The following is a 15,304-nucleotide window of genomic DNA, read 5'->3' on the forward strand; positions in this document are numbered from 1 at the left end:
CATTGCTTGATGAGTCATGACATCAGTAGAAGATAGAACAGTCCTAACCCTGGGGACGGCTCCTTGCAAGTGTGAAAGCGTTCAGTGTCCCAGTTAGGAGTGGTCAAGTGTGAAAAGCCAAATCCCCATTCCTATCCCAAGACACTAAATGGCCAATTTATATTTGCAAATATGAAAAGGGCTTGAATTTTAAATATAAAAGATTTAATGAATGATGAAGGAATTGCAAATAACTAATGCTCTCATCTGTAAACCAGTCTGAAACAGTTTGAAATGTTCCCAAAATTCCATCTCCTCCTTCTTGAAATAGCTATTATTTGACACTCAAAAATCAGTTTTATTCCATTATCAAGGTCCAAATGTGGACACATGAATTAACGTCATTAAAGTAAAAATAATGGCCAATAGCTATGAATCAAGACAATTTATTTCACCTATTAGCAAATAAACTGTTCCTACTCTTAATAACTCATGTTTATCCAACTTTTTAAAAACAGAAGCCCCACTTGATCCCACTTCTGCTGGGATACTGAATATATTTTATATTTCCTTTATGCACTTTGTAACAAGATTACATCACTATTAAGCCTGTTGACCATCTGCTAATCCCCAGAGTGTCATATTCAGATCAAGAACCACCGACTTTGATATCAAATACAATACAATTTATAAATTCATCAAATGCCCCATGTCAAACTACCTATTACCACTGTCTTTTTTGAATATGCCAAAGATTACAGAATCCAGCTAACCCTTTTTCTTGCATCAAATCATTGTTTAACAAGTTATACTTCACATCTAATTTTTTTTTAAATAAAATCGACTGTTCTACACTAAGAGAACAAGATAGCTCTACCAATACATGGTAATTCTGCCTCAACATCAGGAAAAAGAATCTCAAGGTTGTATGTGATGTCATTTATGTCCTCTGACAAGACATCAGAAACCTAGCACATTTTTTTCTACAATGGTCATATCATATGCTTAGTTTTAAATAACAGATAAATACTGACTGAGCAAAGAGGAGAAATCCCTTGCTTTCTTCAAATTAGAGTCTTGCATCTTGGGTCCACTCAAAAGAAGGCCTTATCTACAACCTCATGAAAAATAGCACAGGTGAGGAGTTCTTTCAATATTGTATTTGAATGTGGAAAAGTCTCTGTGAAAGCACAGAAAGCAACAACATTGTAACCCCACAAAGCAACCCCATGCTTTCTGCACTCACAGATTACTTCAGCAGAAAAAGTTGTGGTTTCAGTACCAGGCATCTGTTACAATCAACGAATATCGATTCTAACTTTCAACATGAACACGACAGTAGATCTAGGCAACAACAAATTTCCTAAAGCGGCTCTTTTCCAGCAAATAAACAAGATAGGTCACAAGGTACAAGCTCTGAATATTAGGTACATTTTAACTCGACAGGAGTGCCAATTAACAGAATAACACAACATTGCCACACCTCAAGATACTATTGTGCGAAAGTGAACCTTACAGATAATTTCACTGACAATAGAGTACATTTTTACAATACAGTGGCGCATGGAGTAGCAAAATGTTAGAAAACAGTAAAATGTGGAGAATATCATTAAAAATTCAAAACTCATACTTGTGCTTTTTAAATCTCTTTTTCAATATTTTTATTAACATTAAAATTTCATATAAAAAAATAGAGTATGGATACATGTTAAAAATCAAAAAGAAACATTACACCTAAATCATATAATTTCATCCAAGGTACCCCACATTTTAATTAACAGATTGTATTGTACTGATATTTTATTATAAAAAAGGAAAATCTAAACCCACTACCAAGAAAGAAGCTGTTTGGCCAAAAAGAGTAAGCAGAATTCTAATCAGTGATAAATTACCTCATTAGTCAACACATCTCCCTTCATAACAAATCAAAGATTAGAAAAGTAATTCAAAAAGGCTCCCCAGTGTATGAAAATTTGAATTCAAATCGGAATTTGTAAATCTAATCTCTAAATTTAAACATAAATGACATCACATAGCCATTGAACAGGATAAGGCGGGGTAACATCCACCATCTGAGCAGCACCGCCTGCCTCGCCATAAGAGAAATAAAAGCTAATACATGCAGGTCAGATGCTGTTAAAGTTATGAAACTCCCTCAAATAATATCAAATAAAGCAGTTAAGGGACTAGGTTTGAAATTAACTTTAAAAAGTGCAGAGAATGTTTGAAATATTCCTTCCAATATTTCTCAAGACTCTGATATGTCCAGAATATATGAATTAATGAAGCATCTCAATTCCAGGTTTGGTTCCTTCAAGCCAATTATATGTATTTTCACTGAAAAATTCAAGCTGCCAATTATGACTGTGCTCAAAATTTTATTTGCAGGTCCACTGATCTCTCACTGGGATAATAAGGAATAGTCTTACAGAATCTAATAAAAAGTGAGGACAGAAAATAATTAAACACAATATTCACTGAAGGGAAATAAATTAATTTGCCCACAAAGTACATCTTATTTGCTCTTATTTACATCTTATCACCTTGTTCAATCAGTTACTTAAACATGAGTGAAGTCTTATAAATAATTACAATGCAACATGAACCTATCACATCTATGTTTTGGCTAACACTGAAACAAACAATGTCAGGAGATAGTCCAAATCCAATTCAAGAGATTTAAAATACAAGTACTCAAAACAGACCACATGTGCAAATAGTATTTAAAAATCACCACTGGCTCCAGATCACCTCCAGCCCCAAACTAACATTGGTCCCAGTCCAATCGGCCAGAACCCCAGATAAGTCCGAGCCTCGGCACCAACCAGCAAACCTGACTTCCTGTCTTAACAGGAAGATGAGTGATATCTCTACAATCAAGCACAACATTGATGCTCTTCAAGAATGTGCACTCAGTCCTTTACTGTGTCTCTAACATCAGCCCCAAAGCAGTAAGCCAGAAATTAAAATATGGACAGAATATGGGTAAAAGATTGAAAGTCTAATCGCATGGTGCCATAATAACAACCCCTCTCGCAACATCAACAAGGCAAAGAAGATGATCAATGACTTCAGCATTTCAATTTATATTGATTAGATTTTAATATGTATATTTAATTTTTTTTTCTTTTTTTAATGGCTCTCCTTAAGAGAGTTGGCTGAAGGGAGGGGGTTTTTATATATATATATATATATATATATAAATATATGAACTGTTCATGTTTAATTGCTGCATATGTCATATTATTTGATTTTTGAATGAATAAATAAAGTTTTTTAAAAAATCAATGACTTCAGAAGAGGGGCAGAATTCATATCCCTCTCCAAATTAATGATGTTGATTACCAAAGTAGATAGCTTAAAGTTTTTACAAATATCTCCAATGACCTGACCTGGAGCACCTTCACATTTGGGTTGTGCACAACTGTCCACCAACAGGAAAATGTCCAGCATTTTTTCTCTTTTCAAAGAGACATCAGAATCTATAACATGTGGAAGCTTAACTGAATAAACTGTTTCAACAATATGACCACACAGGATAGGTGATATACAAAATGTTGGTTGCAAAGATTTGTTTTTATCTTCTCTCTGAGATCTGTAGACATTATAGTATCTTCACATAAGATCTAAAACCAGTTAATGAAATACAACATCCCTTGGCAGCTGAAATTACAGCTTGTCAATGCAATATTTAACCTCAGAATTAAAATAATTACAAAACCTTTTAAGGAGGCATCTGATTCACAACTACTGTAGTGATCCAACTCTGCTTTGGTTATTCTTCTGTGTGTTATTCCCTCTAAATTTGATGACTCCAATGCAGTCATGCCAAGATTCCTTATTCCATGCTCTATTAACTTGAAATCTTAAGTTATTGAATTATACACTAGAAATAGGACCATTGGTCCAATGAGTCCATGCGAACTAAGGGGCCTACCTGAGGTAGTCCAATTTGCCTATTTTTCACCCAAAACCGTTGGTGACAGGCAAAACTTTACTGCAGTCTTATTTTGCACTCTCTTTTCACATAGCATGCTATTTTTTTTTTTAATGTACAGTGATACTGTCAAATCAGACTTAAAAAATATTTTCAAAAGTTCTTTGTTCTTGGCTCTTATCTTTGTAATCTCTTCCAACCCTAGATCATCTGAGATTTCTACACACAAATTCTGTCCATGCTGACCAAACTGTCTTCTCAAGATAGACCCATTTGCCTGCGTTCAGCCCATCAAAACCGCTTAATCAAGGATCTTTTATAAGGTTACTTGGAGTGTTAAAATAGACAGTTCTCCAAGACAACTTCTTGCATCCTTTCACTTTGTGAGAAGCTAGGGAAGAAATGAGGGTAGGAGACATGTCAAAGTGGCCACATTTTTGAAACAAAGATTTGTTTTTATCTTCTGAGGTTACAGTTAAGTAATTACTTATTGAGTAAGCTTCCAAGTGTTCTCGATGTCTCTGAAAGAGAAAAATTGCAGGATATTTTCCTGTTAAAGCACCCAGTTGTGCAGATATTACAGTCCACGCTGCTGAAGATCCAGCTGCGCTGGATGGGTCACGTCTCCAGAATGGAGGACCATCGCCTTCCCAAGATTGTGTTATATGGCGAGCTCTCCACTGGCCACCGTGACAGAGGTGCACCAAAGAAAAGGTACAAGGACTGCCTAAAGAAATCTCTTGGTGCCTGCCACATTGACCACCACCAGTGGGCTGATAACGCCTCAAACCGTGCATCTTGGCGCCTCACAGTTTGGCGGGCAGCAACCTCCTTTGAAGAAGACCGCAGAGCCCACCTCACTGACAAAAGGCAAAGGAGGAAAAACCCAACACCCAACCCCAACCAACCAATTTTCCCCTGCAACCGCTGCAATCGTGTCTGCCTGTCCCGCATCGGACTTGTCAGCCACAAACGAGCCTGCAGCTGACGTGGACTTTTTACCCCCTCCATAAATCTTCGTCCGCGAAGCCAAGCCAAAGAAAAGAAAACAGTATTTAGCACTATTCAACCCAAATATGGATATGGTCCAATCCAGACAATTTTTAGAGTTTTATTATTGGAACTTTTCCAATATCTGACACCCAATATGACATTAATAAAGTGAACAAAAGTAACAGGCTGAGAACAATGGCTTGAGAAATAGGGTCATTATGTAGTTATTGATTTCTGACAAATATTATCATCGGGAGTCAGGTATTTTTCCTTCAAATGCAGGGGCATCTCTTCACTGTTCACATAATAGACATAACCAGTTTTGGCAGAATTTTGTCATACTTGATAATGATTTTATAAATTTGTAGTTTGATATTCAACAAGTGAATGGCACGGTTACTGCAACACTGTTAAAGTGCCAGCGATGGGAACCAGGGTCTGTAAGGAGTTTGCATGTTCTCCCAGTGTCAGTGGGTTTTTTCCGGGGGTTCCAGTTTCCTCCCAACATGTGAGATGTACCGTGGGTATGGGTTAATTGGCTGACACGGGCTCATGGGCCAAAATGGCCCGCACTGTGTTCTACATGTATGTCTACATGAAAAAAAAATTTAAAAATTAAAAGTGATGGTACAAAGTCTTAAAATCCATGGGTTATACACTGTTTTTTAAGTATCAATATATCTAAAGCTTTTGCCCAAATAGGATATATATAAAAACAAGTAGGGGGTCTGCATGCTGGTTCTAATGAAGTTGCATAATACAATCTTGCTTACCGCGGGTATTCGTAGCCATATCTGCCACTTTCTGAAAAGCATCCAAAAAAGCAGCAGCTGCCATCACAGTAGTCCTGGAATAGAAAAACATCCTGAATGTGGAATTTTGACATAATAAATTAAACTTCCCCAGAAAATATATCCATAATAATAACAATACTTCTTGGCTCCGCTGAAAAATCTGAAAATTTTAAGTATGCTCATCTCCTATGACAAATAGAATACTAACTGCTAACAGACTGTAAGGAAACATATGTTTATAATTATAATCACTGAATAAGAGTGGACAAGAAGCAATTAAGGAAAGACTACAGTATTTATATCGAATGAGTGAAAACACCTCGTCTTCATCTAAAAGAATGCTAACTTCCCTATTTCGAAGATAAATAAGGAAGCCTATGTTATCTTTCCCAATGTCATCCAGTAAATATGAATGTTGGTATTAAACTTTGGGTCCATTTGAATATTTCCATCTCCTATCTTCACTTCCCAATGTCTTAAGAAAGCTGCTTACATATCAAAGGACTCATCTCATCCCAATCACCCTTCTCTCCCCTTCCAACCGGCAGTATCAGAACAAAAAAAAAATCCAGGGTCAAGTGTTAAATAGAAGCAGGGTGATATGGTTAATGTAGTGACTAGCACAGCTCTATTACAAAGCCACCGACCCAAGTTTGAATCCAGCACGGTTAGGCGTTTGTTCAATCTCCCATAGTCTGCACAAGTTTATTTGGGTGCTCTGATTTCCTCCCACATTCCAAAGACACATGGAGTTTGTAGATCAATTGGTTACAAGGGTATATTTGGGCAGCATGAGCTACTGTGCTGGACCTCCAAATTTATAAATTAGATCAAAGCATCATCTTGGTCTAATATGAGGACCATTTAAGAGTATTAGAAGAAAAAAAAACTATCCTTGAATCTGGAGGATGAGGTTTTCAAACTCACTTTCTGCAAACTACTCTTTCGTTTTATTGGAAAACAACTTTTTATTATTACACTCCCTAAGAGGTTGACTTGTCTGGATAGAGGGCAAACCAAAATGTTTTTCACTGCATTACGATACAAATGACAAAAAAATTCAATGTTAACATGTCCACTGTTGCCATTTCATGAACACTCCAGTCTTATTCATCCTTGATACAAATCCTAAACAGTGTGTTTAATTTGGGAATAGGTGGCAGTGTAGAAAGACATCAATCTGAGAGGAAAAATATTATAACGTGCTTCAATTAAAGCCTTACTCATTAAAGTTGGAGTTATCAAATACTCAGAAAACTCAATCAATGGAACTAGTTTAATGCACTTCTGTATCATTTTCACCAAATTTAAATGGCAGATGCTGGCACAAAAAAATTAAAATTGCTGAATCTATTCCCTAAACTCAAGAATATGAGAAATAATTGATTTTTTAAAATTGCTAAAATTAAGTATTAAATTACCATAATAACAAACAAAAAAGGAGATCTTCGAGTCAGTTTTAAAGCATGAAAGAAGCCCTTCAGTCTAACTGGTTCATCCCCACCACACTGTTAACAAAGCTAATCCTATTTGCTTACATTTGGGCCATATCCTTCTGAACCTTTCTGATTCATGCACCTTTCTTGAAGTCTTTTTCTTTTAAACATTCTAGTTGTACCTGCCTCTACCACTTCTTCTGGTAGCTTGTTCCAATTATTCACCACCCTGTGTTAAATATTTTGTATTGTGCAATTGTGACAATTATGATTTTAATCAATTTTCTGTGGCAGGATGCCAATTTTAAATACAAAACATGTATTTACAGCAGCAGTTCGTCCTTTTAACCTTTGTCCTTCGTGCAGATGAAGATTTGAAACAGACCACACCCAATGCATCTTTTGCTAATAATTTGACAGACTCCCTTCCTTACAAATGAAAGATGTTAACAATATCCTGGTAACATCAGGATTAAAAATATACTTACAAAACATTATAGATTTTAAAAGCATATTTATTTAATCCTCCCTCTCAAAGCAGATGCATAACCTTTGAACTCCTTATACAAAAGGAAAATTGTTTGCAATATGGTAACCTACCTTAATTGGGACTGAAGCTTGCCTGCTTTGTTAATAAAATCTTCCCAGATTGGGTAACTTCCCTATTAAAGAAAGAAAATATTGTAAAACACCATGTTCTGTGGCATAAATTCTTGTAAATTAGAGGATATTTATATCACAATGTGAATTAAATTGACCATTTGTCTGCACGTTGCACACTTTTTTGCTTGATCAGAACACCTGGGCTAAAAATTAAGTGTCAAGGTGGAAAAAAAACTGGAAAATTGGCAAGAAAATGGTTGCACTTTCCACATAATTACACCAACTGATTTATTATAAAACATTACTAAATAGGGTACCTCATTGGCACCAAGAATATTATAAAGTAGAAATTTACTTTGCATCTGGCCGGCATTATTTTTAACCTGGGAGTAGTGATTACAGCTTCAACATGCAATGCACCAAAATGATCAATCCACAAGACCACACAAGTATATCTCTCCAAACTTTTGTTAGTAGTTTAAAGGGGTTTGTATTTAAAATAACACAGAAAATAACAATTGTTAAAAATTACTGTTTTTTTAATAAATCTGCATTGCTTTTAGAACATTCAGAATATATTAATTCAGGAATTAGAGATACAGGTATACCCCGCTTTACGCAAATTTGGTTTTAAGAAAGCGCGCAGCTGACGGGGCTGTCAGTACAATAGCACTTGGAGAAACTCAGCAAATCAGTGTTCCTTATTGTTGCAAAGATATCTAACTAATGTTTCAGGCCTGAGCCTTTTGTCAAGGTAGAAGAAAAAAGCAGGCAGGCGTCTGAATAAAATGGTTGGGGGGGAGCAGGGGAAGAGCACAGTCAAGAGGTCGTCCCGTGGTTATGGGTGAGAGGGCAAAAGAAAAACAAGTTGGGAAGTGATGGGGAGGGGATATCTCTCTGAATGGATAGGAATGTGGCGGGGAGCTGGAGGAAAGGAGGCAGAAGGATAAAAGAGAGATGTAGAGGGACAGGGGAGGGGCCTAATGGAAATTGGAGAAGTCAATGTTAATGCCATTTGATTGGAGAATGCCCAGGCAGAATATTTGGTGATGTTCCTCCAATTTTCAGGTAACCAGAGTTTGGCAGTGCACGAGGCCATAGATGGACTTATCAGCATGGGAGTTGGGCGTAGAACTGGCCATTGGGAGCTCCCCACTGTTGCAGAAGACAGAGCAGAGGTCCCTAACAAAACAATCTCCCCGTGTGAATCCAGCCTTTCTGATTTAGACTAGGCCCACAACGGAAGCACAGGAAGCAGTATCTGAAAGATTGTTTTGAAAGAGGTCAATTTTTGACCTTTGAACAAATGAAGAATATTTAATAATACCTTTTTCTGTTATAATCAAGTAAAGGCCTTTCTGAATGAAAAGCTGGGTACAAATTTGACATTACTAAATTGTAGTGAGGCTGAATTGTTGATTCATACAGTAATATACGTAAATTTATCTCTGTAAAGTATGTTTTGTTACAAAAGGGATCTTCTAAAGAAGGGATGCACAAGTCAAGAGAAAAATGGGAGGTTTATTTGAAAAGGCAAATCATGACCAAAATTGGATGGAGTTGTGTAGGGATAGTACGACAAATACAATTAATGCAAGTTGGTACAATATAACTTTTTACATCAGCTATACCTTACCCCACAAAAGTTATATAGATTAAACTATACATTGCCAGATTTGTGTTTTAGATGTGGACAAGAAGTTGGCACATTTTTGCATTCTACTTGGCAGTGTCCAAAAATAAAACCTTTCTGACTTGATGTGAATGATTTATTAAGAACGAATAACAAATTCCCATAGGATCCAATGCTATTTCTGTTTGGTAATATTAAAGGTATTATGCCCAAATTAAAATTAAATGTGTATCAAATAAAGTTTATAAGACCAGATTTTGTTATCATCTATTCCAAATTACCTCAACAATCATCTCTCCATCCATATCCCTTTAATTTTTCAGTTCAGTAGGGAGTGAGACCTGTATCTGTATGCATCTTTGTGCACTAGCGTATTGATGGGGAGGCCAAGGTGGGGGATTTAGCCAAAATCGGGAACAAAAAATAGGAAACCCCAGAAAGTAAAGCATGAGGCTAGTGCAGTTTTGATGCGAGAAAAAAATGTCAGAATCCGCGCTAGTGTTTTTTTTTTCTTTTTTTAAAGAGTCAGTATTCTTCTTTAGATTCAATCATTATTTTTATTACATTTTAAAATTCTGAGACATTATAAAATATTGATTAATCTGTTTTAGAGAGCTCACGTTGTTGCATTTAATCTGTTGTATATTCAAAATGAGCAGACCAAGCAAGCAAAAGTTTCATCAATATTCAGTAGAGGTTTTGAAGTTTGATTTTATACCTGCTGTACACGATGAATGTGCACTTTTTGCCTATTATGCCAACAGACTTTGACAAATGAATCAATGAAATAAGGGCGTCTTGAAGCACATTTGACTGTAAAAGATCCTAATCCTGTCAATTCGAAATTGCAAAATTTTAAAATCACTGAAAGAGAAGTTTGAAAATAGATCAAAAAATCACTTCATTATTTGAAACTACAGCCCTGAATCGTACCCTTGAAGCTAGTTATTAAATTTCTCTGCTGATAGCAAAACATGCAAAGAATCATATGATTGGGAGAACTGATTAAACCCTCAATATCATTGATTCTCAAAATACTTCTGCAAAGGGATGACAAAGATGTTCGAGCAATGCCACTGAATAATGGTACTGTCTACAACAGAATAGATGACATGTGTCAAGATGTTAAAATCAGCTGATCGAGGAGATGAAATCACAAAAGTTCTCAATACAACTAGATGAATCTATCGTATGAGACAGTGAGGATCTGTTATCGGCAGACTGAAATATATTGATCAGGAAGAGATGTTTTGTGAACAATCAGAAATAACCACTACTGCAGTTTATATTGCAAGCTCAAAAATTATTTGGAAATACCAAAAGGAAACATTGCATCTTGTGCAATGATGGGTTAAAAAAAACCCAGGATATTTAAAATTAATGAAGGATGAAAATCCAAACATGTTGGTTGTGCATTGTGTTATACAAGAAAACTTCCCCTGTTCTACACAAGATACTGCATTCTGTGATCGTGCATCAAAGCTAATGCCAAATGCAAACATCTGATGAAGCAACTTTGTGTCAATAAAAATACAGAACATGTGAGATTATTGCTTCACAATGAAATAAGGTGGTTGACAAAGGGAATCTACTTCAAAAGGTTTATGCAACTGTTTGATGGGCAAACCTGAAATGAAGCTCTTGCTAACAACAGATGGCAAAGATGAGAGTTACTTGATGGACATTTTTGAAAAACTAAGTACATTGAACAAGCAACTCCAAGTTGCAAATATGACACTCGTTGATGCAAAAACAAAGATATTTGGATTCACGACAATTCTAGAATTATGCCAAAGGATATTTCTGCAAGAAATTTCAGTCACTTCTATTGGTTGACTAAGTGTGAGGAGACTAATACTGCTGCAAACGTCATTGTTGACCATTTGAAAATGTTGGTTACTGCCTTTAATGATAGATTGTGATTTAAAGACAATGGATTTTCCCTCTTGGTTAACTCAGCCATTGCTGGTGGACTTATCTGAAGTACCAGCACAATACCAAGAGTAGTTATCTGAGTTGCAACATGATGAATCTGTGAAAACTCTGTTCAAACTGAAAGAAACATAATGTGGTTGTCTAATAAGACTGAAAAGAAATACCCATACTCGACTACTTTAGCAAGGGAACTATTGATACATTTTCCATCATCTTATTTAGTAGACGTGGCTTCAGTGCTGTTAGTGATTTGCTACAAGGTTAAGAGAAACTGACTGGAAATTACAAATTGTGGAGATTTAAGGTTGAAACTAACAAAATCAATCCACAGTCAAAAAAATCTGCAGCCAGTGTCAGGGGCAAGGTTCCCACTGAAGTGACGACAATTGTTGAATGTGTGTTTGAGATGGTTGACATATTGAAGTAGTAGTTGACTATGAAATATGTGTTCCAGTGTATTCCTGACCTTAAATGCATTGAAATACCCTTGCAGTAAATTATTTAACTACAATTTCTTTTGAATATATATTTTTCTATTAATGGTAGGGTGTACATTTTTTTGAAAAATTAAAGTGGGGCCTTGGGCAAAAAAGGTTGAGAACAACTGAATTAGACTATTTTAAAGGTTTGTATTGTAAATTTTATTTGGTGGTTAAAACTGATATTTTTTGTTTGAAAGGAAGCAGCAGCTGACTCCTGCAAATTCACAAATGAAGTGTTGCTTCACTTAAAAGGACAGTCCTGGGCCCAAATGGTGGTAAGGGATAAGATGTGGGCACGTGTAGTATTTCCTGCTGTCACAGGGGTAGATACAAGGGGTGTTTAGTGAGAAGGGATAAGTGGATGAGGGAGCCGTTCCTGTGGAAGGTGGAGAGGGGAAAATGTGTTTGGTGGTGGGATCACATTATAGGTGGCAGAAACTGCAGAAAATAATAGGTTGGATGCAGAGGCTGGTGGGGTGGGAGGTGAGGACAAGGGGCATCCTGTCCTTGTTGCATCAAGGGGTATAGGAGACCATGTCTGGGAAATTGAGGAGATGCGGAGAAGGGCAGAGTTCATTTAGGTAGAGAGGAAGCCATGCATTTTGAAGAAGGATGTCTCTGATAAATTTGAATGGAAGACCTCACATACCTTCCATTCACTTTGACAATGTACTGTACAATTCCCTGAACCCAAACGACTTATTTTAAATGACTTATTTTCACTATGTACACCCAATCTTGATACACCTCCATTTCCCCAATAGTCTTAAAGGACTTGATGACGCCTTTCTCAACAGATCTTACTCATCTCCCTCCACCTGGCAGAACTTGTTCTCACTCTCAATAACTTATTTAACTCTTCCCACTTTCTTCAAATCAAAGTCCTAGTCATGAGTAGCGGCGTGGGTCCCTGCTATTCCTGCCTTTTTGTTGGCTACATGGAGCAATCCATGCTACATGCCAACACTGGCAAGGCTCCTCAATTGTTCCTCCGCTATCATTGCTGCCTTAGGCACCAATGATGAGCCTGTCAACTTCATCCACTTTGCTGCTAATTTTTACCCAACTTCAAATTCACTTGGTCCTCAAAGACAACACTCTCCACTTGCTCCATCCGTGACTCCATCTCAGGAGACAAACTCTTTTACATACAAATCTACCAACTTCCAGTTATCTTGACCACACCTCTTCACATCCAGTCCTCTGTAAGGATTGTTTCTTTCTCTTAATTCCTTCATCTCCTTTGCATCAGCTTCCAGGATGAGGTCTTCCATTCCTGCTCATCTGCCCATCTATCACAGTGAAATGCCTTGGGATACCAACCACTGTCATTGTCACACAGTACCCAATGTTGGGTACAGGGAAAAGATACAGGAGTATCAGAGCCAGCACCAACAAGCTGAGGAACAGCTTCTTCCAATGAACAGTGAGAATGCTGAACGACCAAAGAAACTGCTAACACTAAACATCCGAGACTCTTATATTCATGAAACACTTGTCCTGCATCGGGATTGTGTTGTTACGTGTGGTTGTGTGGCTACATGGTTTGGCCCAAGAACCAGAGAATGTTTCGTCAAGTTGTGCTTGTGTAATCAAATGATTATAAACTTGACTTGATGGTTAGTCTGTGGCAAGATGGTCCCAGAGTCAGCTGAATGCAATGGTTACCAAGTATGTTGATATCCATATTCCTCACCATTATTACATAGAGAGCAGGTTACACAGAATGTGCGCAAGGGAGCGCGCCGCAGGCACCACAGCGCGCAAGGGAGCGCACCGCGCATCGTGAATCTGGAAGAACTGCTGGCAGTGAGAAAGAAATAAAGTATATTTCTCTTCATCATAATTAAGTTACCAAAACTCTTAGTTGCTTTCATCAGTAGATAGTGTTAGGAACAACTTCATTCCAAAGAAACCCAACTGAATTATTTCCAATAGTCTACTGAGGATAGAACCCATACACCTGAAATGTCAAACCGTCAAAACAGGCTAAACAGAAAATTTGTGAGGGGAAAAAAAAAATCAAGCCAAAACTTTCTCTTCTGGAATCTTATATTCAATGATATAAGATCTCATTTTACTAAACTCCAGTGAGTATGCATCAAAATTCCAATCACATTCACTATGTCATGAGAAAATAACCCTGTTAGCCCTGGAATCAATCCAGTGAATCCACACTGCACCACCTCCACAGATATCATACATCATCCAAGCATAACTGTAAAAATCTCAGCTGGACCTTTTTTTTAAAAAAAAGGTTCAATTACTTTGCAAATCAAGGTCATGAGTACTATTTGCCTTTCTAATTGGTTGATACAAGTACATGTACCAACACAGCCTTGCGTACATTAATATCAATCCATCTCATATTTTTAAACAACATCCTCTTACTGCAACTTCACATCTTCTGGCAATATACTCCATTTTACTCTCAACTTCATTCAAATTCATTTCTCTCTCCACTTAACTTTTCATTGTCACAAATTTGGATACATTACTCTTGCTTTTCAAAAACACGAATTTAGAATGTAAATAGCTGAAGCCTTAGCAGCAATCCTTGTGGCACCCTGCCAAACTGTGTGGAATATTTACTCCTACTGGCTTTAGGTCTTTACCTTCTATCTATTCTAATACAGGTATTACTTTCACAAAATATTCAACAAAACAACTTCACTAAGTGTCTTACCAAATGCCTTTTAAATATCCATATACTGCATGTGCTGGTTCCCTCAAATTTGCCCCTAGTTGCCTCTTTAAAAAGAATTCTGATTTATCAAAATGATTTCCCTTTCTCAAAGCAATGTTGACTCCGCTTACTCTGTTTTAATTCAAAGGGATAGCTGCCAGGTGTGCCAGGTGAATGCTATAAGAGCAGCACAACCATACAAAAAGTGCCTGCTGTTATAATCCAGAGACTGTCAACAGTGAATACTGATCAATTGTTGCCCAATCTAGAGGATTTCTGTTTTAAGGTTTAATGAGTTATATTGTTTGCATTAGCTATTACGCATGCTTTATTTTTGCGTGCTAATAGAACAATTGCACAGTGTAGGATTGGTTTATAAAATCCTCCATGGAATGGGATGCTCAGACTCACTAATTACACTGAACTCCTAATGCTAGATTCAAAGAAAATACAGATGCTCAACTGGTAAACTCTTGCACAAGAATGAAACAACATCTAAACCTCACATTTTAAAATGTTAGGGTAACTATAATCTGCCTTGCACTTCACATTACTGTACAACAATTGTCTACATTAAACTTGGACTTGTGTGCTAGCACTTCAGTGACCACAACAACAGAAGTGCAGGTAACAAACCCAAGCTCTCCCTTAAAAATAGTCATATATATTTGCAACAGGGCGATGAACACAGCAGTGAGTCCAATCATATGGAAATAACACATTTTTGAGAAAGGATATCAAAGGATTGGCAAATGAAATTATGTTACCAAGGATCTAATTCAATGGTAGCCCAGAGAAGCTAAATCACAAGATCACAAGACAAAGG

The 15,304-nt window shown here is 36.9% G+C and overlaps 1 protein-coding gene across 7 annotated transcripts in view; it reads right to left on the bottom strand.

The window, feature by feature from the left end:
* The window catches only part of LOC138755249 (protein MTSS 1-like), a 182,708-nt gene that overhangs the window by 152,923 nt on the left and 14,481 nt on the right, over positions 1-15,304 (bottom strand). For all 7 annotated transcript variants that reach the window (XR_011352138.1, XM_069920888.1, XM_069920885.1 and 4 more), the window contains 2 exons: positions 7,740-7,801; positions 5,683-5,756 (listed from right to left, as the gene is read on the bottom strand). Coding sequence is in view for 6 of the 7 variants with exons in the window: in XM_069920888.1 (XP_069776989.1) it covers positions 5,683-5,756; positions 7,740-7,801 (136 nt within the window). In the remaining variant the exon portion in view is untranslated. Of the gene's footprint in view, positions 1-5,682; positions 5,757-7,739; positions 7,802-15,304 lie in introns of those variants that run through there.

This window comes from Narcine bancroftii, chromosome 2, assembly GCF_036971445.1.
Source record: "Narcine bancroftii isolate sNarBan1 chromosome 2, sNarBan1.hap1, whole genome shotgun sequence".
NCBI classification, from domain to species: domain Eukaryota; kingdom Metazoa; phylum Chordata; class Chondrichthyes; order Torpediniformes; family Narcinidae; genus Narcine; species Narcine bancroftii.